The 26,750-nt window shown below is 42.7% G+C and overlaps 1 protein-coding gene across 1 annotated transcript in view; it reads right to left on the bottom strand.

Annotated features, from left to right (window-relative positions):
• Window positions 1-7,494, bottom strand: part of LOC120058765 (dedicator of cytokinesis protein 3-like) — a 65,481-nt gene extending 57,987 nt beyond the window's left edge. The window contains exons 1-4 of the mRNA XM_039007502.1: window positions 7,486-7,494; window positions 6,428-6,606; window positions 4,011-4,107; window positions 1,904-2,052 (exon numbers count right to left, since the gene is read on the bottom strand). Of these exons, the coding sequence (XP_038863430.1) occupies window positions 1,904-2,052; window positions 4,011-4,107; window positions 6,428-6,606; window positions 7,486-7,494 (434 nt within the window). The remainder of the gene's footprint in view (window positions 1-1,903; window positions 2,053-4,010; window positions 4,108-6,427; window positions 6,607-7,485) is intronic.
• Window positions 7,495-26,750: the final 19,256 nt, after the last annotated feature.

Raw genomic sequence — 26,750 nt, 5'->3', positions numbered from 1 at the left:
GCCATGCAGTCATGGGTGAACAGGAAGTACAGGAGGGGGCTGAGCACGCACCCCTATGGCGCCCCCGTGTTGAACATCAGCATGGCAGAGTGGTTGTTGCCTACCTTCATCACTTGGGGTCGTCCCATCAGGAAGTCCAGGACCCAGTTGCACACAGAGGGGTTAAGTCCCAGGGCCTTGAGCTCAGTGATGAGCTTGGGAGGGCACTATGGTGTTGAAGGCTGAGCTGTTCTGCCCCTGAACAAGGCAGTTAACCCACTATTCCTAGGCCGTCATTGTAAATAATAATTTGTTCTTAACTGACTTGCCTAGTTAAATAAAGGTCAAATAAAAAATATATAATGACAGAAGTGAGTGCTACGGGACAATAGTAATTTAGTTGAGTTACCTTCAATTTCTACAGGAACAATGGTTGACATCTTGAAGCGAGTGGGGACAACAGATGGTGATATGGAGATATTGAATATTTCTTTAAACTCCAGCCAGCTGGTCTGCATTTGCTCTGAGAAGACATCTGGGCCGGCGAGGTTTAACACCCTTAAATCACTTACTCACGTCGGCCATGGAGAATGAGAGCACACAGTCCTCGAAGCAGGCGAAGGTGTTTAGCTCGTCCGGGAGCGAGGTGTCGGTGTCTGCAACGTGACTGGCTTTCCCTTTATAATCCGTGATTGTCTGGAGTCCCTGCCACATACACTGAGTGTACAAACCATTAAAGATACCTGCTCTTTCCATAAGACTGACCAGGTGAATCCTGGTGACAGCTATGATCCCTTATTGATGTCACTTGTTAAATACACTCCAATCAGTGTAGATGAAGGGGAGGAGACGGGTTAAAGAAGGATTTTTAAGCCTTGTGACAATTGAGACATTGATTGTGTTTGTGTGCCATTCAGAGGGTGAATGGGCAAGACAAAATATTTAAGTGCCTTTGAATGGGGTATGGTAGTAGGTTGCCAGGCACACTGGTTTGTGTCAAGAACTGCAACACTGCTGGGTTTTTCACGCTCAACAGTTTCCCATGTGTGTCAAGAATGGTCTACCACCCAAAAATCATGGAAATCCAGCCAACTTGACACAACTGTGAGAAGCATTGGAGTCAACATGGGCCAGCATCCCTGTGAAATGCTTTCGACACCTTGTAGAGTCCATGCACAGCCGAATCGAGGCTGTTCTGAGGGCAAAAGGGGGGTGGATGACTCAATATTAGGAAGGTGTCCTTAATGTTATGTACATTCAGCGCAAGTCCCGTTTTGCCTCTGATTGCCTCACGGAGTCCGTAGCTGGTCTGTTTGTACACGTCAATGTTCCCAAACACATTGCCATGGTTAACTGTGGTAATTTGGGCTTTCATTTTTGCATGAATGCTGCCATCGATCCAAGTTTTTTGGTTCGGATAAGTATCTAATCGTCACAGTGGGATCAACATCCTCTATGCCCTTCCCGAGTCAGTGTATACGTCGATACTATTCTCAGAGGCGACCCGGGAATATTTCCCAGTCCGCGTGATCAAAACAATCTTGAAGCTTAGATTCCGATTGGTCAGATTAACGTTGAACAATCCTTACCACGGGAGGTGTATTCTGCCTATAGGTGGGGAGGAGCAGAACGGAGGCGGTATCTGATTTGACAAAGGGAGAGCGAGGGAGGGCCTTGTAATCAAGGTATATTAGTCATTTAAAAAAAATATACAAATCCAAGGGGGGGGGGGGGGGGGGTGAATACTTATGATACCCACTGTATAGATTATCTAGGAATCGCTTTGTATAAACAAATCTGCTAAATGACCGTGTCAATACATTACATCGACATTATGTTCTGTAGCAGGATACAGACGGTATTACAAATGCACACACAAACATGATATGGGCCCTGGCCCATGCGCTACACTACATCAACTCACTCGTTGCCCCAGTCCAGGCGCACGGTTATGTGGCGTTTGATCTCTCTGGTCTGGTCCTGGGCCAGGTGACCCCGGATGAGCTGCCGACGCAGGTCAATGAGCTCATTCATCACATGACGCAGCTTGTGGAACAGGTCCACCTTGTGCTTCTGTGGGGATCACACACACAACAATATGATCAAAACATACATGTAACATTACACATTGGCTCTTGGACATTCCCACAATACAGTATGTCTATATTGGTCTGGACTCTGACGTTTCTATGTTAGCATCTCTATTCTTATGAGAGTTCCCTGGTCTGCTATGGAAGTAACAGCAACTCCAGCTCCAGGCACCCTCATGATTCAATCCATGGTTTTAAATAGTCTTCCATTATGGAGACACACAACTAGGCAACTAGCTGCTGTTAGATTGCAAGTGTTCCTCATGACAGTAGTAGAAGGTCAGGGTTATGAGACTGTAATGAGTGTTAATGAAACACGCTAACATGGCTGTGTCATGAAATAACTTAGGCAGGAATTATACAGCCATAAAAGAAAATGGGCGTTCAGTGAAACCCGTTTCTCTGTTCCAAACAACCAACAAGGGTCTTTCTTTTCTACTGGAGGCGACATAGTTACCACATGAGATCCACTGATAGAGCGAAAGTACCATCACAATTAATTATACAAATAAAAATATATGTCCTACTCAGTCCTTACAGGGTTTCATCAGCAAAATTAGTTTTTCTCCATGATTAAGGACATCACTTTTAATTGAAGCATTTTATATTCCTCCCATTTGCCTGACAAGCCCACACTACCTCCCAGGTTTGTTTATATAAGTGCAAAGTTTAACCGCATCGACAACGTTCATGTACATTTAATGAGGGTAAACATTCCATGTTCTCAACCTGCTGGTGGCTGTAGGAAAACAACGATTTTAGTCAGAGCCGATTAGGCCTCTCGGTCGGCTGTTCTGTGAGGACTAATTATGTACATTACAACAGATACACACTAATTCAAAGGCCATCGCTCCCCGAGGTACCACGATGCATTCTAATTGCAACATGCCTTGAGCGCAAAACATGAAAGGAAAACAAATAAAATGTGTAAACATCTAGCCCAGGGGTGTCAAACATATGGCGTGGGGGCCAAATCTGACCTGCAAGGGGGTCTAATCCAGCCCGCGAGTTATAAATAATATTCCAAGAATATATATACTTGCAAATGACTCAAATCAAATCCAAACCGTGTAGAAATGATAATGGACCGACATTATTACAGTTTCTTCACTGTGTCCAGCTCACTAATAATCACCGAAATGAAAGCTAGAAAGTCAAGGAGCATAAAAATTCCAAGAACGATGGATATACGACAATTTTTTATATATATATATGAGGAAATATAACCAATTTTCAGTGCACGAATGCGGCCCCCGGGGCAAAATGAGTTTGACACCCCTGATTTAGCCAATGATACATCCTGTTTTTATGGATGGTAACCGTGGTGACTGGCTACACTGGCTACCACACAGGGGGGCAGAGTGAGTGCCCGAAATGAGTAGTGTTAAATCAGTGGTTCGAATTTGTTGTGCTTGACAGGAAGTTACATCACCACAGTCTTGCCCTAGGCTCCTTGGCTGCTCTGAGCATAAGCAGTCCTCAGTGACAGGTTATGTAAAAAGTTGCTGCCAGCCAAGCTCGACAAAATCTCCCTCCCTCTGCTCAGGTCAAACCTCAGCTACGTATATCCTCCTGCCCCCTCCACACTTAGCAAGATTAGGGTATATTTAGGTCTCTATAAACATTTATACAGTGGGGGGCTGATGATGATGTATATACAGTATGTTCAACCCCAATGGTTTTTGCTATCCCCAGTCTTTTGCAAATAGACATGGCTTTTTCAGCTATTGAATGAGGTGAACACTGCATACTGCAGGTAAAAATGTATTTCTCATCTAATCTTTTGAGCTAAGTATGTCAAGCAGGGGTGGGTGCAGCTCCTTTCCTCTTTCCCTTTCTGATCAACCACTCTTCTAACCCTGTACGTTGCATTCAAATGGAGTCAGTGTTTTCTCAAAGCTAGACAGAGGTTTCCCAGTGAGAAGTGAGGCGATTACTGACCACGTAGAGTTGCTTCCACAGCACGCCCCATTCCTGCAGGGTGGAGGTGGTCTCAGTGATAATAGGGTCTTCCAGAGGCACCACCGTCTCACACAGCCTAGGGTGAGACACACACACACAGTTATAGAAACAGAGTCAGACGCTCGAAAACCTAAAGATTAGACAGAGACAGACATATCTGCCTACAGTACAAATAGAGAGAAAAACCCCCCACAAATGAGCGAACCAACACACACACACACACTTAGATCACTGCCCTGTGCTGGCACTGTAATGACATAACTCTTTCATGATGAAAAACTACATTTCACTCAATTGTGAAATTAGGATTATAAAGGATCACTAGAGCAAAACCACAACAGACAATTTATATTTCAGAGTGCCAACCACGAGACTAAATGGAAGACAAGAGAAAGACCTTAAGCAGGAGAAAAGGAGAAGATAGCCAGCTTATGTTGTGAAATGTGGTTCTCTGCACTCTGGCTTTGGATTCCATAATGGCCTACTATGTATTGCCTACATTAAAATACCCCAATTGTGTCAAGCATTCATTTGTTCTATAGAAAACGTGTCTAGTTAAAAACACAAGACAGTCCATCCATTACATAACAAGTCAGAATGATACTCTATAGCTCTGATGCACTGGGAGAACCTGTAGGTGTTTTCATATCAATAACCAGGCTAAACTGCAATGCACATTTCCCAAGTTCAACCCTTTGAGCGGGGAAGTGTAATAATGACAATTTCCAAGTCTGCACCTATAATTGTTTTAGAAGCAAACGAGAGCTCTCTGAATGTGTGTTATAAGTGCACTGGAGGGTGGTGATATAACACTATGAACTATTCTCCCGGTCCACACTGTCACTGATCCCTGCCTGCAGATCTAATCTCCACCAACACTGGCTGGTATAAGAGCTTGCCTGCCTCCCTCTTTGCACTGCCCTCTCTCTGCTTCCACTGCCATGAACAGCTTTTGTGCCTTAAACAGCAGCACAACTCGGATGACCACTGGTGTCGTGTGTGTCCGTGGGAGAGCAGTGTGTGTGTGTGGGAGCATGCTTCACTGGCAGAGCAGAATTATGCCGTTGAATTACAGATCCTCACAGATCAGTGATGAGGGAAATGAGGCAACAGAAATGGGTGGGACATGCACACACCACCCCATTGTTGATTAATAAATCTTACCCAATGGCAGCTCTACAATATGTCGTGGAAAAGATAGAGCTTCCTTTGGCTTCCATTAACCAGTGATTCTCCACCTTATATCTGAAATTATTGGCACCCTTGATAAAGCTGAGCAAAAAAGACTGTATAAAATAAATACAAATACTGAGCTGTTGTATGCAACAACAAAAAAAGGGAAATTATATTATACAATTTCTCAGAGAAAGAATGTTTTTAAAAAAAAATTGCAGAAAGATAAGGGGTCAATACTATTGGCACCCATGTTTTCAATACTCCAGCACCCTCCCCTTGCGAGGATAACACCGCGCCTTTTTCAAAAAATATTTCTGAGATTGGAGAACACATTGGGAGGGATCTTAGACCATTCCTCCATACAGAATCTTTCCAGATCCTTAAAACCCTTCGTCTGTACTTATGGACTTCCCCCTTCAAACCACAGGTTTTCAACGGGGTTTAAGTCCAGAGACTGAGTTAGCCATTGCAAAACGTTGATTTTTGTGGTCAATTAACAATTGTTTTGTGAATTTTGATGTGGGCTTGGGGTTATTGTCATGCTGTAAGATATATTTGCGAGCAGAGCACCAGTTCCAATCCAAGTGCCAATAACATTTAGCAAGCGGCATCGTGAACTTCACCAAGTACCAGAACATTTTAGCCAAAAACCTGGTTGCCTCTGCTAGGAGGCTGAAACTTGGCCGCAAGTGGATCTTCCAGCGAGACGATAATAATAACCCAAGCACACATCAAAGTCCAGAAATAAATAGTTAAAAATCAACATTTCGCAATGGCCATCTCAGTCTCCGGACTTAAACCCCATTGAAAACCTGTTATTTGAATTTAAGAGGGCAGTCCATCAGCTCAGAAGAAGGATAACTAGGATGTGGAAAGATTCTGTATGGAGGAATAGTCTAAGATCCCTCCCACTGTGTTCTCCAATCTCATAAAACATTTTAGAAAAAGGCTCAGAGTCGTTATCCTCGCAAGGGGAGGGTGCTGGAGTATTGAACAGAGGGGTGCCAATAACTTTGACCCTTATCTTTTTTAGTTTCATGATTTTTTGTAGTAAAATAACATGATTTCCCCATTGTTTTTGCATACAATATCGCTCAGTATTTGTATTGTTCACTTGATAGAGTCGTTTTTGCTCATCATTATCAAGGGTGGCAATCATTTCAAACCTGAATGTATCTCTGACAAACATGGCTCATATGATTTAACAGAAAGAGACTCACCCTCTGTTGGTGACTGTGGATTTCTTCAGGTGGACATAGGTGGTTGGGAATATACCCTGATGGATGGAAAGGGCAGAAGTAAAATATTTTTTTTTAGCAAGGTGCTGCAACTGAAGACCATAGTCCTGTGCTCTACATGCATGTAAACAGTATGTCCCACATGTTGCATGTGTGTGTCCCTGTGTTGTACATGATATGCATTGGTCAACTGTAACGTGGAGCAGTAGTTAGACGAGCGGAGTTCTTGACAGAGAAAAACTACTGTAGCAACAAGCTACTCTTAGATTGTGGCTATTTTAATACTGCTCCAACTCTCTGACACACACACACACAAACACATACAAACTGAATATGCAGCAGCTCAGCCCCAATTGTCGCTTAGCTGGGAAGGGCATGAGAGACAGAACAGTGCCAACTGCCACCCTTGCAGTTCCTCTCTCTGGCTCTAATCTGCCAGATGTGATGAATTGGGCACAGTGAGCACAGTTAATTGTGGCGGCTCAGGGAGAGTATGAGGGCAAGTGAGGGAGCGTGGGAGGAAGAGTACATACAAATGGAGGCGTATTGGTGGGGGACTGACTAGCTGATGAGAGTAGTGAGAGCAGAATGGGCATTCACATCCCATAAGACCTCTAGCTATGTGCCAGGATTGTGAGGAGTTTTAGTGTGTCTTTCTGGAACAGTATGTTATCTGACAACTCGAAATCTGACTGACCTTTTATTTCAGCTCGACTCAAAAGAATGATGAGACAGCAGAGGTATTGTCTATCACTGTCATGACATTGAAGAGGAGTAAACCACATACAGATCTGGGACCAGGGCCAGGCTAAGGTATCACAGGTTCTTCACTGGTTTCACAGCTTATTAAGATACTGACTGACTGAGTGAGGCCTCCAGAGTGACACAGTGGTTTAAGGCACTTAAGGAGGCGTCACTACAGACCCGGGTTTGATCCCGGGCTGTATCACAACCGGCCGTGATCGGGAGTCCCATAGGGTGGCGCACAATTGGCCCAGCGTCGTCGTCAGGGGGGGGGGGGGGGGGGGGGGGGGCTTTACTTGGCTCATTGTGCTCTAGTGAATCCTTGTTGCGTGCCGGGCGCCTGCAAGCTGACCTCGGTCGTCAGGTGAACGGTGTTTCCTCCGACACATTAGTGCGGCTGGCTTCCGCGTTAAGCGGGCGGGTGTGAAGAGGCGCAGTTTGGCGGGTCATGTTTCAGAGGACGCATGACTCGACCTTCGCCTCCCGAGCCTGTTTGGGAGTTGCAACGAAGAGACAAAATCGAAATTAGGGAGAAAAAGGGGGTTTTAAATGTTTTTTTATAAAAAGATACTGAGTGATTGGTATCATGTGTCAGACATTTTGATTTGGAACATGAAGCCGGAGAAACGGGTACAGTTATAAACATGGTTTACTGAACAATTGATTGGATCGGAAGTGGATGCGTCAGTAATATATAATTACCATGTACTGCAGTGCAGAACATATTGATGGCAGCAGCTATAGTGGAACATTGCCTGGAGGTACTGGACCTATGTAGTTCAAATATAGTGTACGTACCCATCCAACAAATTTACACAGGTGCAGGCAGGTACTAATAATACCATAGAAAAAATAAGATGAATACCTGCACACTTAGTAATCGAATCAAAATCGAAAAGAAACCCTGTTTGACGTTTCGTGATCTATTGTTGTATTTCTGTGCATCTTGGCACAGTATAAAAGCTAGGACACATTTGTTTCTTACTGTACCTTTTGAGACCTAGTGTTAAATGGAGCTCTACCTGGAGGAGAGGTTTGCCAGTTTACATGGAACTGCATGTCAGAACAGCAGCCTGAGCAGGCTCTCTGGAGGGAATGTACGAGCAGGAGACGCCTGATTGTGGGTGGGTGGATGGGTCGGTCTCTCCCTCTCTCTCTACACAAATGGCTTCATGCTTTTATCGGAGATGCAAGCTCCAACGTATTCTCCCATTGCACTCATCTCATTGGAAGCCAGATGACGTGTACAGTAAACACAGTGCCACATTGTAGGCCTCTGTGTGAGTGGTAAAACACTATTTACCACAGATGATCCATCAGCATGTATGTGTGGGTGTGGAAGGTGAACTGATCAAAGAAATGGTGGAACTCTGATTGTATATGTACCGCTACTCGTCCAATACAACGCCTCCAGACATTCCAAACTGTGCATTGTATTCTCTGCCACACTGAGGGAGGAGAGAAAATATGGTAGATTGCACCTAACACATACTAATTGCGGTGCCCACACATGCTTACATTTCTTAGTGTTGTCATGCTGAGGTTGAGGTTTGCATGAGGAATCACTTTGCTGTGAGTAAATAGCTTCAAACAAACAGTGGCTGATAGCTGTCTGGTCTAACAGGACCACTCTCAATAATAGCGGCAATACAAGCAGTGAATGTAAAGTGTGATTCTAAAAGAAAAGGCTGATATGTTTACCTTGATTGAAGGCTTCTTGGTGGAAAACCCTCTGTACCAGCCTAAAGAGAAACCAAAGATTCATAGTCCCTGTTCAGCTGGTTGATATGTCTACACACACACACACACACACACACACACACACAACACACACACACATGCGCACAAACCACAAAGTGCTTATTTTAGATGAAGGTAAAGTGAGTATACTATACAATGTTATTCTCTATAAACTGTTATTCAGAAGGTCTTACCTTCACTCTTCTCCAGGATCTGCACAGTCTCTCCTATCTCCAGAACCAGGGCCTGACATACTGAGCCCCGGAAGTTACAAATAACTGAGAGAGAAAAAAAAAAAAGGGTAAACATTGTTAACTTCATGAAGTTATGTCTGTTTCTGTTTTAGCCAACGTGTTTGTTTGTTTTTTTATGATATTGTTTGTTCAGTGAATAGAGATTACTCAAAGCTCTGCTCATCATTACATCCCTTTCCTGTCAACAGAAACAGTCAAGTACCCAGCCTAAGGATGAGATACTCTGTCCTTGGCTTTACCCTTGTGTTACTTTCCACGAGGTGCATCCCTCCCCATCAGTCATGTTTTCAAACAGCATGTGTTTCGGTTTGTCGCCAAGCTGTTATCACAGCTTTTATTTTATTTTAAATAAGCTGTTTCCTGCAAACATCTAAACAAGTCCTCGCAAAGGAGCCCCAGCTCAACCAACTGTAAACAGGCTCCCCTCCCTGAAGTGTGTAGGCATTTAAAAAAAGGCAATTGATTCTTAAGCAGTCCTGATTTGAATACAACGTTAAGTTAAGTCTCCAAATACGGACCCTACACACAGCACACATTCTGCTGCTAAACAGTAGGGGTAAACGCTCCTCCATCATATCTTTGCATACATCTTCAATGCTGAACTGAACTGTGTGCTGTCTGTGTGTTCTCACTGCAGCATAAATTCAACCAATGCCCTTTAAAGTATGCAGGGTACCGCTGGCTGAATCAAATACTGTGACTCAGAGAACACGATTAAGGATGCATTAGCGCCATCTTCAGGGGACCCGTACTATAGAGTACTACCTATAATACCTCTTAATGGCGCATCAGTCGAGTAGCAGAGTCACTTAACAGCAGAACAGAGATGTAATGTCTACAGGCCTCAGTACAAGGCAAACTTGTTTGGCGACGACAGGGCTCCATTCACGATTCCAAAACCCACAAACGGTGGCCCTTGGAGGAGGGTTCTGTGTGAGTCATTATGCTAATGACCCAGTCAGGGGACCCAATGAGCGGGGGGAGGGGAGAAGGGAGAGGCCAGAGCACTTGTTCGGTTTGTGGGAAACGAGCACTTAGTTCCTCTGCGAAGGTAACTATGGCAACAGATCATCTATAAAACTGTAGGGCTTTCTTCACTGTATAACTGCTGCAGGGATCTGGGCATTTTAAAATGGCAAGATGTGTCGCTGCTGCGCACAGGGTCCAAATCACAAGCACAGGGCATAGATCCGATGGAGAGAGAGAGATGGAGAGAGATAATCGGAACATATAACCATCTAAGTGACAAGAGAGAAAGACTTGAAGAGGGATCTTCTTGTCACCTTCTCTAACTCTGCTTCAAGTCTATTACCAACCTGGCCTAAACATTCTCTACTTGAAAGTCCTCGTCTTTTAAATGTCCCCTAGTTCATTTAAGTTGCTTAATTACACTGGAACCATTATGAGACCCTCAGCAGAGTGCCCATGTCAGGACAAGATGGGACTGTTTCACTGGAGATTGTGGTTCTATTTTAACAGGCTCTGTTGACACTGCTCTTTACTTGGATTTGAAATATTCCCTTGCTGAAATCTGGATCCATGTTTTATCTCCAATTACATCACTATTCCCCATATTGTGCCTCAAAAGTAATGCACTATATAGGGAATTGGGTGTCATTTGAGACGCAAACCGAGAAACCAAAATCTGCATTTTCTAAAAAGTATTGAACTCACTTCCTTTTCCATCCATCTATCTATCAATCAATCATAGGCCTACTGGGGTGGTGCCCATCACCACCCCAACAGTACAGTTACAGCAATACAGGGAGTGACTTCAAACTGAGTTCAGATTCAAACTGAAAATGCTGATGTGTGAGTCCATGGGTGTGTGATAAATTAGATTTGGCAGAAGCAAGGCATTTTCACAATCTTAATCAACAACTGGTGTGAGTAAAATAATAACCAACAGTCAACGGTAATGGCACTCATCTGAAAACACAAACCAAGACAAAAATGTACAGTAAAAGTAGGGAAGTGAGAGAGTAATATGTAAATGGGCAAAAGGAAAATGTATGAACTATGTTAGAGTATTAGGTGGCATGAAGTGCCACTGTTGATGATTTGCAACAAACTGATGTTAGTTGATGAGCCTGCTTACGATAGCTATTAAGTCTGAATATGGCATAACTGTGTTAGGAAGATGTTCCTAATTCCTCAACTTTCGAATTCAGATTAATGTTATTTTTTGCAGAGATTCAGCTGAAGCCATTTTTTAAAGGCAACAGCAGTTTCTGTGGGCCCACATAACAATGTACGATGATGGTTGGCAGATGCTGCAGTTTTGTGCTCCCTGCAGTGTGAAAACAGAGGAGAAAAGAGCCACACACACAAACCCACCCAACCACCCACACCAACAGAGAGAAAGAGTCTTACTTACACACACCCACACAGAGAAAGAGACTTGCCTACACAGAAGACAGAGATCAAGGTTAAGTCAGTGTTGCTTTGTAAATTAGTTGGCCAATGTTGTGGAGTTACAGGCTCCTATCAGTCATCCTTTGTTAGGTTTGTAAAGTGAACAAGAGAAAACAAGCTCAGTTGAATTGATCCTGGCTTTTTAAAACAGTGTTTACATTGTTCACTTTTATATCACATGGATGTCTACAAAGCCATTTGTATGGTTGTCTCTATCTATTCAACCCAGGTCTTTACAGTGTGTGTCACTCTCTCAGTCTCCAGGCTAAATCAATGCAAATAGTCTCGCTCAAATATGCACAGCACACAAAATTATCATTACTATGCACCAATTTGTATGGTCATCAAAATGCCACAATGTGGAAACAATTTGATCTATAGAACTATTCATCAAAATGAAAATCAAAGTAGTTTCTCTGGCGATAAGATAATGAACTCCAGACTGAAGTCACAGTCATCCAAGAATGATCTATCTATTCTTTCACCACAGACATACACATCACTCATTGTAAATACCGCTTAATTGAACATGGAGGAGGTAGGTTACTGTTCTCTCAGTTCAGTTTTGATTCTGTGTTGATGGAAACATTTAGCGGACAGACAGCACACATGGTCAGGAAAACAAAGCTGAGAGAGAGAGACAGACATACTGTACTAGATTGTACTGTACTATGCCCTGAAGGGCAGTTTAAAGGGCAGCAAGCATCAAACCCCACCAACAAGAGTAAATGCAACCCTACATCTCTTTTTGGGCCAACTTCACATGAACTGAAGCAAAAGCAATGTATTTACATAGTAATTATGGTAACAGGGACAGCATAACAACAGTACACCGAGGGTGGGCATTGTTTCTGAGGAGGCTTTATGGTACCATAAAGAATGTACAGAAAGGAGTATACTAACAGATGGATGTTAAAGGGACAGTTCACACAAATTAAAAAAATGACATATCCCATTCAAGTCACGGGACGATATCAGCAACTTTCACGCATCGAATGAAATCATTTATAAGCAACTTAGTTGAGCTTCACAATCAATTATAGATGTTTTCAGATCATTTGGACATGATGCGCGAAAAATGCTAATATTGGTCCCATGACTGGAAACAGTGCCAGGGAAACTTAACCAAAGCATAGATTGCTGTCATACCTTTGTCCAATGAAAGATTGCCGGGTTATGAAACCAATGTGTCATTTTGTAACATGGGTGAACTATCCCTTTAAACTGCGGTATCTTTACTTGCAAGATCATCTAAAACTACAGAGAAATACATGTCTTGAAGGACATCACATTACTGATGTACAATGCGTCTTACCCTTTTTGACCACTGTATGCAGTTCATTCTTAAATCTGTGATTGTTTTACTATTATTTAAGAGCTGTATTGAATAGAAACTTTCTGGATGCTTTTAGAGCCAAACCAAAACATTACTGGTAGGGCTGGTGATCACAGTGAAGCGCATCACAGATTAGTTCCTTTAGTCACAATGCATTACTGGAATGGCTAAGCATGCAGACCCCGGAGGTCCTGCTTCTCTCCTAGATTCAGTAACCCTGTCCCAGATACTCAAATGGCAAAGTAAAAAATGACACAAGAGCTTTTTCTGTTTGGCCCAATGAGTCATGCTGTTCAGCATGACCTGAATGCACACTCACTCAGACACACACCGCATCACTGGGCTGTTCTCAGGTCCAGCTATCCTAAGGACTTCTGCCACGCGAGTGCCCGAGTGCTTTTGTCAGATCTGATTTCAGAACAGCAACCACAGCTGTCTGAGTGAGTATGGCACCCATCTGCAGTGGAGATCACATGACTACTTGATGACCACGTTACCTTTTATTACATTTCGAAAGAGCAAACACTCACGCAAACACACATGAACACATACACAGATGCCAACAGACACACATGCCGCCCACCTACATACATACGCACGCAACACACACACACAAATGTTAAAAAATAGGCCATATTGGACTAACGCTAAACTTTCTACTGATGAGAGCAGAAATCCCATTGATTCCAGAAGCGTTTTTACTCAAGTTCTGTTTAACAACCTGTAGCAAAGGAGGTGATGAGTGGTTGTGTCCTCAGCGGGTTAAAACCTGCTTAGGGTACACCAAACTCTGTAATCCCCCTACCAATTGGACATTAGCTGTATGTCCTGCTTTACTTAATTATGGCTGTCCATTCATACTATTGTCCAAGATGTCATAGCTTCAAATTGCCATGACTTTCTAATTCACAGTTGAAGTCGAAAGTTTACATACACTTAGGTTGGAGTCATTAAAACTTGTTTTTCCAATCACTCCACAAATTTCTTGTTAACAAATTATAGTTTTGGCAAGTCGATTAGGACATATATGTTGTGCATGACACAAGTAATTTTTCCAACAATTGTTTACAGACAGATAATTTCACTGTATCACCATTCCAGTGGGTCAGAAGTGTACATAAACTAAATTGACTGTGCCTTTAAACAGCTTGGAAAATTCCAGAAAATTGGAGGTGTACCTGTGGATGTATTTCAAGGCTTACCTTCAAACTCAGTGCCTCTTTGCGTGACATCATGGGAAAGTCAAAATAAATCAGCCAAGACCTCAGAAAAACAATTGTAGACCTCCACAAGTCTGGTTCATTCTTGGGAGCAATTTCCAAACACCTGAAGGTACCACGTTCATCTGTACAAACAATAGTACGCAAGTATAAACACCATGCGACCACGCAGCCGTCATACCGCTCAGGAAGGAGACGAGTTCTGTCTCCTAGAGATTAACGTACTTTGGTGCGAAAAGTGCTAATCTTATGAAGATGCTGGAGGAAACAGGTACAAAAGTATCTAAATCCACAGTAAAAGAGTCCTATATCGACATAACCTGAAAAGCCGCTCAGCAAGGAAGAAGCCACTGCTCCAAAACCGCCATAAAAAAGCCAGACTACGGTTTGCAACTGCACATGGGTACAAAGATCGTACTTTTTGTAGAAATGTCCTCTGGTCTGATGAAACAAAAATAGAACTGTTTGGCCATAATGACCATCGTTATGTTTGGAGGAAAAAGGGGGAGGCTTGCAAGCCGAAGAACACCATCCCAACCGTGAAGCACAGGGATGCAGCATCATGTTGTGGGGTTGCTTTGCTGCAGGAGGGATTGGTGCACTTCACAAAATAGATGGTATCATGATGAAGTAAAATTATGTGGATATATTGAAGCAACATCTCAAGACATCAGTTAGGAAGTTAAAGCTTGGTCGCAAATGAGTCTTCCAAATGGACAATGACCCCGAGCATACTTCCAGAGTTGTGGCAAAATGGCTTAAGGACAACAAAGTCAAGGAATTGGAGTGGCCATCACAGAGCCCTAACCTCAATCCTATAGCAAATTTGTGAGCAGAACTGAAAAAGCATGTGCGAGCAAGGAGCCCTACAGACCTGACTCAGTTACACCAGCTCTGTCAGGAGGAATGGGCCAAAATTCACCAAACTTATTGTGGGAAGCATGTGGAAGCCTACCCGAAACATTTGACCCAAGTTAAACAATTTAAAGGCAATGATACCAAATACTAATTGAGTGCATGTAAACTTCTGACCCACTGGGAATTTGATTAAATAAATAAAAGCTGAAATAAATCCTTCTACTATTATTCTGACATTTCACACTCTTAAAATAAAGTGGTGATCCTAACTGACCTAAGACAGGGATTTTTTACTTGGATTAAACGTCAGGAATTGTGAAAAACTGAGTTTATATGTATTTGGCTAAAGTGTATGTAAATTTCCGACTTCAACTTATTTCTATATTGAGTTGCACTTGAGCCGTTGCATGTGGAGGTGCAAGGGCATGCCAATGTCAGAGCCACATGAGGGGCAGATGTTTCTGAACCAGAGTGAGAAGTGAATACAGTCATGTGTACAGCTATCGCTAACTACCATATCACCTCACTACCACCAGATACAACTGTTGGAACTACCTGCAAATCACCTGCTAAGTTTGGGAAGAGGACACAGGGGTGAGATACTGTATAGTGACGAAGACATTCACAGAGACGTATTATGTCCAATGAAAAAAACAAGGAAACAAATGAGGTTTTCTAAAAGGAGACATTCAATTTTCATTATGTAGGTTCTAAATGTTTTCTTTGTTAGCCTGAGCCCATTAAGATAAGATGGGAGGAATGAGGCCCACAGCAGCTTTTAGACAGTATGGTAGAAGTTACCCTTAATACAGATCTAGGATCAGATACCGTACTTCGTTTTAGACTGTATAGTAGAAGTTGCCCCTAACACGGATTTGGGAACAGATACAATTGCCCCAATGCTGACCATTAGGGGGATGAAGAAATGTGTCCCAAATGTAAGTCAGACTCCAAGTAGATACTTCCAATCAAAACTGAAAACTCAATGTCAGTTTGTAGTTTTCAACATGGTACATGGTTTTCACAAGGATAGCTTCAAATATCACGTAGTATCAAATTTTAGCAGCAGCCCACAAATCTGATGAATATGATGTGGCTTTTGTATACTCTGGCAAAATTCTGAGTAGTAGAGCAAAATGGACACCGCTGGTCTTTTAACAGTGTGCAGTCCTATGCCTCTGGCTGTAGCCTACGTCGGTGTTTTCAATTCGTGGGCCTACGTATAGGGTATCACATTTTGTTCTAACCACCACTAACACACGTGACTATTAGTTGATTAGCGGAATCAGGTGTGTGCACTGCAATGTTGCGCTTACAAAATTGTGCCACCGGAATTGACAAACGCTGGTCTAAATGCACTGCTTTCTGCGTTCCAGCACCCTGGACAGCGACACGCTGGCCAGAGGTTGGTTGAAGCATAATTTTCAGCACCACGGACAGCGAAACGAAAAGGATGGCTGGTTAAATCAAAAAGGTACAGTACACTGTGTGCTCTCACCAAACTGTTGCTTCTCACCCGTCCTCCACCAATGACAAATCAGTGGCTTCTCTTTGTTGAACACCAATCAATAGTTCTGGAGTCTGGGTATTTGTCGAACCTATACTACAACAAGCAATGCAGTGTGTGTGTTCTGAACGAACTGACTCAACATGACTCTCCAGGAACATTTTGCAGATAGTTCCAATACTCTTGATATAAATTACCCATTACCTCTGGGGCTACTAGCACTGTTCACAATGATTCGGCTTGAGCATTATGACATAGTGGTTGGAGATCACAGATGGTAGTAGTAGTAGCGAAGTAGTCGTGGCGCTGTGTTACAAATGCCGACAGGTAAGCATGCGCATACTCAGACTCTAGGCTACACCTGTTGGCATAACGCTATCCCATTGCCCCCTCGTGGTTTCCAGTCGAATGCCTTTTCAGAAAGGCATTGAAGAGCATCAGAACCTAACTGAACACAATTATTGACGCATTTTCAAAACATACAATGTAGCCTAGTATGAATGAATGATAAGCATACTGTAGGACTGGGTTATGGATGGCCCACTGGTGATACAGGCATACAGAGGTAGCATGCCTATATCATCCCACGAAATAACCTATATTTTACCTTTTCTTATTGTCAGGTTATCCTCAGCCATTAAGCACAGCTGATAGACTGTGTTTTGTTAAGCTATTGCCTCATTACGGGAATTTAAAACACGAGACATTGTGACTGTTAGATGCGAATACCCTACAGTAACATATAATAACCTGTATGACCAAACATGATATCAAATCCGAAGCTGTGATCGTCACAACGCTTCTTCATAAGAAAATAATCCGTTTTGATTGAGAAAAGTAAATCAAATTGAAAATAATTAATTAAAAAAAGACAAATAGCCAGATAAATACTGAATGGACTCACCAACTCCGATTTTTTCCTCTTCAGTCGGTATCCACATCTTGGGATTTTTGTTATTTTCCCACCTGGAGACCAAGCCTCATTCTGTCGATATCGTGGGAGGATTTGGCTAAATGAAAGCTATAGGAAGATCCCCGGCTCTTTATGTATCGAACGGGACTAGGCTACATCTCGTTAGAAATATAGGCTATTATAGGCAACAACATAAAATGGACCACCAATGTCTTCGCCCGCGGTTCCTTTATCTCCGGTCTGCTCTGCTCGCTGAGTCTCCTAGTCACACAAGATGCAGTCTCGGTGTCCACCTACCTAATACACACGGTAATCTAAATCTCCAAACGCTATTATTGCAGCAGCATCTCGATAGGAACGGGAATGTTTTTTTACGGTTTATTTATGTATTTCCCGGTTAGTCATTAGCCTGTGGTTCATTACCAAGTCGGATTCCCAATGATCAACAACGCCGTGATATCGGGTCCCCGCGATTGGGTTGAGTCAGACGATAATTAACACTCGTGATATTGTCCACCGGTCCAAACTGGTATTGAGGGGCAAGACATTTTCAGAAAACTGCTATATAAATGTAAGATGCGCCATCTTCATGGTCGTCACATGACTCGTTTTGTCAATACGGATGTGTTAAGCATTTACAAATGTACATTTGACTGTTGGAGCGCAACTTCATGGCAATTGCGTCCATCACTAATTGCGCTTTCACGGTCATGGGCAGCTACCTAGCTTTCACTGTGCCTTAAAATTGAATCTTCAGCTCCTGGGCTGAACCAAGCTGTCCATGCTATTACATCAGTTACTGGAACCAAGACTGAGATGTGGTAGGCTTTCCTTACAGGGTCTGTCAAAAAATGGCTACAGAACCTCTGCCAAGAGAATGTTATTTCAAATCAAATTGGTCACATGGTTAGCAGATGTTATTGCGAGTGTAGCAAACACAGTGCATTAATATCTAACAATTACCTAATACACACAAATCTAAGGAATGGAATAAGAATATATACATATAAATACATGAATGGGCAATGACAGAGCTGCATAGTTGGTATAAAATACAGTATCAAATAACATTTTATTTGTCACACACATGGTTAGCAGATGTTAATGCGAGTGTAGCGAAATGTGGGCTTCTAGTTCCGACAATGCAGTAATATCCAACGGTAATCTAACCTAACAATTTCACAACAATTACCTTATACACAGAAGTGTAAAGGAATGAATAAGAATATGTACATTAAAAAAATATATGAATGAGTGATGGTATAGAACGGCATAGGCAAGATGCAGTGGACAATAGAGTACAGTATATACATATGAGATGAGTAATGTAGGGTATGTAAACATTATATGAAGTGGCATTGTTTAAAGTGGCTAGTGATACATTTATTACATACATTTTACCAGTGGCTGGAGTTGAGTCAGTATGTTGGTAGCAGCCACTCAATGTTAGTGATGGCTGTTTAACAGTCTGATGGCCTTGAGATAGCTGTTTTTCAGTCTCTCGGTCCCTGCTTTGATGCACCTGTACTGAACTCGCCTTCTGGATGATAGCGGGGTGAACAGGCAGTGGCTCGGGTGGTTGTTGTCCTTGATGATCTTTATGGCCTTCCTGTGACATCGGGTGGTGTAAGGGTCCTGGAGGGCAGCTAGTTTGCCCCCTGTGATGCGTTGTGCAGACCTCACTACCCTCTGGAGAGCCGTACGGTTATGGGCGGAGCAGTTGCCGTACCAGGCGGTGATACAGCCCGACAGGATGCTCCGATTGTGCATCTGTAAAAGTTTGTGGGTGTTTTTGGTGACAAGCTGAATTTCTTCAGCCCCCTGAGGTTGAAGAGGCGCTGCTGCGCCTTCTTCACGACGCTGTCTGTGTGGTTGGACCATTTCAGTTTGTCCGTGATGTGTACGCCGAGGAACTTAAAACTCTCCACCCTCTCCACTACTGTCCCGTCAATGTAGATAGGGGGCTGCTCCCTCTGCTCTTTCCTGAAGTCCACGATCGTGTCCTTTGTATTGTTGACATTGAGTGTGAGGGTATTTTCCTGACACCACACCCCCTGAAGGCCGTCTCGTTGTTGTTGGTAATCAAGCCTACCACTGTAGTGTCGTCTGCAAACTTGATGATTGAGTGGGAGGCGTGCATGGCCACGCAGTCATGGGTGAACGTTGTCGTCTTGGGTCGCCGGCTGGTATCCGATCCATTGTCCTGGTTGGTGGGCAAAATCAATATCCTTGAGTGGCCCAGCCAGAGCCCGGACTTGAATCCGATCGAACATCTCTGGAGAGCTGAGAATAGCTGAGCAGCAACGCTCCCCCTCCAACCTGACAGTGCTTGAGAGGATCTGCAGCGAAGAATGGGAGAAACTCCCCAAATACAGGTGTGCCAAGCTTGTAGCGTCATACACAAAAAGACTTGGTTGTAATCGCTGCCAAAAGGTGCTTCAACAAAGTAATGAGTAAAAGGGTCTGAAGTTATGTAATTCTTTTTTTCCTTTGTTACTATGGGGTATTGTGTGTAGATAAGGGGGGAAAAAACAATTGAATGCATTTTAGAATAAGACTGTAACCTAACAAAATGGGTCTGGGTCAAAGGGTCTGAATACTTTACAAATGCACTGTATGTGTGAAATTATATGAATTAAAATATTGTACCTGACTTGTTCTGTCTTGTACAACATTGTTTCCCTAGATTGCCACAAACATATTAGTGGGTTCTTGAATCCAGTCAGCTTACAACATTCAGAACGCAGAGGGCTCAAAGAATGTGGCCTGCCTGCCAGTACTGAAACCCATTAAAGTCCTCATGAAAATATATATTTTGGGAAAAACAATCTAATATTTTTGCCTTGAAAACCAGCACAGCTACCTGGAGTATAACATTCTACTCCTGCCGCCCTGGGTCAAAGCACAATATGCAGAATGTCATGCTGTACATTGAGAACAAATACATTCCGGATGAAATAACTTTACTGTACATAAATAAAGATTCATAAAATACAATGAACCGATGATTGAGTCTCAGAATGTTTGTTGTGTACAGTCCTGGCCAAAAGTTAAGACACAAATATTAATTTTCACAAAGTCTGCTTCCTCAGTTTGTATGATGGAAATTTGCATATACTCCAGAATGTTATGAAGAGTGATCAGATGAATTGCAATTAATTGCAAAGCCCCTCTTTGCCATGCAAATTAACTGAATACCCCCCAAAAACATTTCCACTGCATTTCAGCCCTGCCACAAAAAAAACAGCTGACATGTCAGTGATTCTCTCATTAACACAGGTGTGAGTGTTGACGAGGACAAGGCTGGAGATCACTCTGTCATGCTGATTGAGTTCGAAAAACAGACTGGAAGCTTCAAAAGGAGGGTGGTGCTTGGAATCATTGTTCTTCCTCTGTCAACCATGCTTACCTGCAAGGAAACACGTGCCATCATCATTGCTTTGCACAAAAAGGGCTTCACAGGCAAGGATATTGCTGCCAGTAAGATTGCACCTAAATCAACCATTTATCAGATCATCAAGAACTTCACGGAGAGCAGTTCAATTGTTGTGAAGAAGGCTTCAGGGCGCTCAAGAAAGTCCAGCAAGCGCCAGGACCATCTCCTAAAGTTGATTCAGCTGCGGGATAGGGGCACCACCAGTACACAGCTAGCTCAGCAATGGCAGCAGGCAGGTGTGAGTGTATCTGCACGCAGTGAGGCAAAGACTTTTGGAGGATGGCCAGGTGTCAAGAGGGGCAGCAAAGAAGCCACTTCTCTCCAGGAAAAACATCAGGGACAGAATGATATTCTGAAAAAGATTGGACTGCTGAGGACAGTGGTAAAGCCATTTTAGTGGTAAAGCCGTTTCCGATTGTTTGGGGCATCCAGAAAAAAGCTTGTCCGGAGAAGACAAGGTGAGCGCTACCATCAGTCCTGTGTCATGCCAACAGTAAAGCATCCTGAGACCATTCATGTGTGGGGTTGCTTCTCAGCCAAAGGAGAGGGCTCACTCACAATTTTGCCTCACTCACAATTTTGCGAACACAGCCATGAATAAAGAATGGTGCCAACACGTCATCCGAGAGCAACTTCTCCCAATCATTCAGGAACAGTTTGGTGACGAACAATGCCTTTTCCAGCATGATGGAGCACCTTGCCATAAGGCAAAAGTGATAACTAAGTGGCTCGGGGAACAAAACATCGATATTTTGGGTCCATGGCCAGGAAACTCCCCAGACCTTAATCCCATTGAGAACTTGTGGTCAATCCTCAAGGGGCAGGTGGACAAACAAAAACCCACAAATTCTGACAAACTCCAAGCATTGATTATGCAAGAATGGGCTGCCATTGTGAAGAAGGCTTCAGGGCGCTCAAGACAGTCAGGATGTGGCCCAGAAGTTAATTGACAGCATGCCAGGGCGGATTGCAGAGGTCTTGAAAAAGAAGGGTCAACACTGTAAATAGACTCTTTACATCAACTTCATGTAATTGTCAATAAAAGCCTTTGACACTTATGAAATGCTTGTAATTATACTTCAGTATTCCATAGTAACATCTGACAGAAATATCTTAAGACACTGAAGCAGCAAACTGTGAAAAGTAATACTTGTCATTCTCTAAAATTTTGGCCACGACTGTACTTACAGATGAATGTACCTCTGATGTTCAGTACCATAGTGACCGCCAGTGAGTTGGATGCTGAGTAGGAGGGAGGGCAGGGTTATGCAGTGCTATGGACTCCATACTGACTCCCATCCGTCATTCATCTCAAGTGGAACACCATGGGCGGTGTTTTAAATCACATACATAAAACTGGATGAATGTGTGTGCTGGTTTAGCACTACAATACAGGTGACCGCTCATAACAATGTGGAAATGGAATGTAAAGATCTAGCTCAGGGATCCCCAACTGGCAGCCCGCGGTCCAAATTTGTCCCACGGGAGGTTTTATTTGGCCGCCCAAGTTCTGAGCAAAAAAATAAGTATTAAAAAAATATATACAGTGGGGAGAACAAGTATTTGATACACTGCCGATTTTGCAGGTTTTCCTACTTACAAAGCATGTAGAGGTCTGTAATTTTTATCATAGGTACACTTCAACTGTGAGAGACAGAATCTAAAACAAAAATCCAGAAAATCACATTGTATGATTTTTAAGTAATTAATTTGCATTTTATTGCATGACATAAGTATTTGATCACCTACCAACCAGTAAGAATTCCAGCTCTCACAGACCTGTTAGTTTTTCTTTAAGAAGCCCTCCTGTTCTCCACTCATTACCTGTATTAACTGCACCTGTTTGAACTCGTTACCTGTATAAAAGACACCTGTCCACACACTCAATCAAACAGACTCCAACCTCTCCACAATGGCCAAGACCAGAGAGCTGTGTAAGGACATCAGGGATAAAATTGTAGACCTGCACAAGGCTGGGATGGGCTACAGGACAATAGGCAAGCAGCTTGGTGAGAAGGCAACAACTGTTGGCGCAATTATTAGAAAATGGAAGAAGTTCAAGATGACGGTCAATCACCCTCAGTCTGGGGCTCCATGCAAGATCTCACCTCGTGGGGCATCAATGATCATGAGGAAGGTGAGGGATCAGCCCAGAACTACACGGCAGGACCTGGTCAATGACCTGAAGAGAGCTGGGACCACAGTCTCAAAGAAAACCATTAGTAACACACTACGCCGTCATGGATTAAAAACATGCAGCGCACGCAAGGTCCCCCTGCTCAAGCCAGCGCATGTCCAGGCCCGTCTGAAGTTTGCCAATGACCATCTGGATGATCCAGAGGAGGAATGGGAGAAGGTCATGTGGTCTGATGAGACAAAAATAGAGCTTTTTGGTCTAAACTCCACTCGCCGTGTTTGGAGGAAGAAGAAGGATGAGTACAACCCCAAGAACACCATCCCAAACGTGAAGCATGGAGGTGGAAACATCATTCTTTGGGGATGCTTTTCTGCAAAGGGGACAGGACGACTGCACCATATTGAGGGGAGGATGGATGGGGCCATGTATGGCGAGATCTTGGCCAACAACCTCCTTCCCTCAGTAAGAGCATTGAAGATGGGTCGTGGCTGGGTCTTCCAGCATGACAACGACCCGAAACACACAGCCAGGACAACTAAGGAGTGGCTCCGTAAGAAGCATCTCAAGGTCCTGGAGTGGCCTAGCCAGTCTCGAGACCTGAACCCAATAGAAAATCTTTGGAGGGAGCTGAAAGTCCGTATTGCCCAGCGACAGCCCCGAAACCTGAAGGATCTGGAGAAGGTCTGTATAGAGGAGTGGGCAAAAATCCCTGCTGCAGTGTGTGCAAACCTGGTCAAGAACTACAGGAAACGTATGATCTCTAATTGCAAACAAAGGTTTCTGTACCAAATATTAAGTTCTGCTTTTCTGATGTATCAAATACTTATGTCATGCAATAAAATGCAAATGAATTACTTAAAAATCATACAATGTGATTTTCTGGATTTTTGTTTTAGATTCCGTCTCTCACAGTTGAAGTGTACCTATGATAAAAATTACAGACCTCTACATGCTTTGTAAGTAGGAAAACCTGCAAAATCGGCAGTGTATCAAATACTTGTTCTCCCCACTGTATCTTCATTGTTGGACATAAAAGATTGTAAAAACACCAGAAAATTAGCACCAAGTGATTTTAATGGAAATCTAATCGTAAGTATTCCAACGCATAAAAGAGATGTGATCGTAAGCAATGTTTGAAATGATCGTTTTAGTCAAATATATACACACACACATATATATATATATATATATATATGTTTGCGCTTCTTGCGGTCAGTTTGCAAATTATTTGTAATTATGTTCTGGCCCCCCAACACTCAGCTAAAGAAAATATATCAGCTCGTGGCTGAATCTAAGTGATGATCCCTGATCTAGCTTGACATCTGATTCCTATTCCTACCGACAAAAATAAGAACTGATGTCAACACAATGTAATTGTTTAACATTGGTTGGCTAGTGACAGCCAGTGAGAGAAAATAGTATGGTAGAGTAGCAAAGTACATTATGCACCATCTGGGAAAAGCAAACCTGGTATTTTAGAACCTGTAACAGGTGCACAAGAACATTTTAAAATTAAAATAAACCTTAAAACATTTAAAGTATTAACCGAACTATACAGTGTGATTTTCTGGCTCTACTTTCATTGAAGTTGATACATAGAAGACATCTAATGAAAGCCTTGACTGAAAGACGTTTTACAGATGTTATTGTACACGGTAGGTTAATACCGTTTGCCCTAATTAGATTGGCTGAGGGAGTGTTTATCCCTCTGTATACCAGAGGCCTGTGAGGACCACTGGTCTAGAAGCTGCTATCAGTTGACACCCTCCATTCCAGCAGACAATGGAAGCAAGAGGTGGTGGTGGTAATTGGAACAATGCAGTGCTTCCTCAATCATCTACCTACACACACACACTCCAGCTCTCAAATCACACACACACGCTCTCACACACAAATACTGAGTCCAAATCTCCATCTCCCTGTCATACACTCGTACAAACAAGACATACGCAGATAAAAATCTATTCGGACTCCCTCTCTCTTACACACACAAAATTCTCTGCTCAAACATAACATAGACAGACACTATACGGTACTCTATTATGGGCAGACACAGAATCGGTCCTCCATCTCAAATACTATATTCACACAGACAAGACAGCCTCTGCTTGCAACATCACCCACAGACAGAAAAAGAAATGTATTCCTCTTAGACAAGATCCTGCCTGTTTTCAGCATAGCACAGGCATCTCCCATGCACTACTCTAGCATGCTCATACACACACATTTTCAAATCACTTTTTAATCAAAACGAGGTTGTTTTTAGAATGTTATGATCCATTCTATAATTATCTAAGAACATTACATAATCCAATTTAACATATGGTTGCCAATGGTGATGCAACCGCACACTACTGGATTAGCTGATTATACAGCAAATAGCCCATGTCTGTAGACAGAGCATGTAGTCTACAATAAATAGTAATTGAAGTACGAAACAAATGTGTGTGTGTGGTGTGTATTATACTATACATAAAATTGGCTTATATTGGGTACCACAAATGACAATCTCTAGTACATTTCTGAGGTATATTCTATACGTTTATGTTCTGGTCGTGAAACCCTGGCTCCTACGTAGGTTAGAGATGAGTGAACTCTTCCATCACAGCAACTGAATAATAGCTGTTGGGTGTATGATGCACGTCATATTCAATGTTCACACCAGGGCGTTAATCTCTTAACGTCAATGGGTCAGGGTATTCCAATTTAGGCCTAAAGATGACAGAGCTCAATCTTTAAATAAAATGAGAGTAAAAATACTTTTAGATACATACTGTACAGAACATTTTTTTTTTTTTTTATGGGTCTTTACAAGAGTGCCTCTAACAAAGAAATGAAGAAAGGCAGAAGGAAAATAATGAAATCAAAAACTAGGAAAAGTTAATGATTCAGGAAGAAAAATCATGATATGCTGGCAACACGTGAGACCAGCCTACATTTGCATCTTGACTGTCTCGTTAAAAAGTAGCAGCAACTGAATAATATGCACAATTTAATACTTATCAGGAATAGCTTCTAAAACCACCCACCCTTCCACCCAAAACAGTTCAAGGTCAAAACCATAATCCAAACAAAACACACCTCGGCCAAAATACAGTGCGCTTGCTTTACATACCCGGGGGAATGAGTTTCATTGTCAACGCTATCCCTATAACCGGCCTCCCTGGCTGTTGAGGGTGGGATTCTGTGTTTTCCAACCAGGCTCCTAAATTGCCAATCGAGTGCCAAATTCACCCACCCGGACATCCCTTAATGCAAAACATGTGCACCCAGTGTCTCTGTATTATTGACAGTCAGCAACTAAAACATCATCCATTGCACTTCTGTCAGGGGTGTTCCATGAGAGGGCCAAACAAATCATAAGTGTTATAAAAAAAATATTTAAAAAAGGGGAAACAGGTTGTAGCGAAATAACAACTGAATACCAAGCAATGTCCACTAATGAACCCCCCCAAAAAAATGTTAACCCAAAATGTAAGGTAAAGTATGCTTTCCGTCTTACAATATAACATTTGCTGTGTGTAGACAGAATAAACCCAATGTTGATATCAAGCACTCAAAATGTAAATCTAAGCCAAATTCATACACGGTGTAGAAAAATTAAGTCAGACATCCTTTAAGGCCTCGTCATGTAGACATACACCTACATCAAATCACGTGCCGACAATATTTGTGTAGTCCACGGTTTTACACTAACTAACGCGAGTACAGTTCCTAAATTGCCAGTCGTCAGCATTTTTAAAGA

This window comes from Salvelinus namaycush, chromosome 14, assembly GCF_016432855.1.
Source record: "Salvelinus namaycush isolate Seneca chromosome 14, SaNama_1.0, whole genome shotgun sequence".
Taxonomy (NCBI): domain Eukaryota; kingdom Metazoa; phylum Chordata; class Actinopteri; order Salmoniformes; family Salmonidae; genus Salvelinus; species Salvelinus namaycush.
This window is presented reverse-complemented; position numbering and strand designations above follow the sequence as displayed.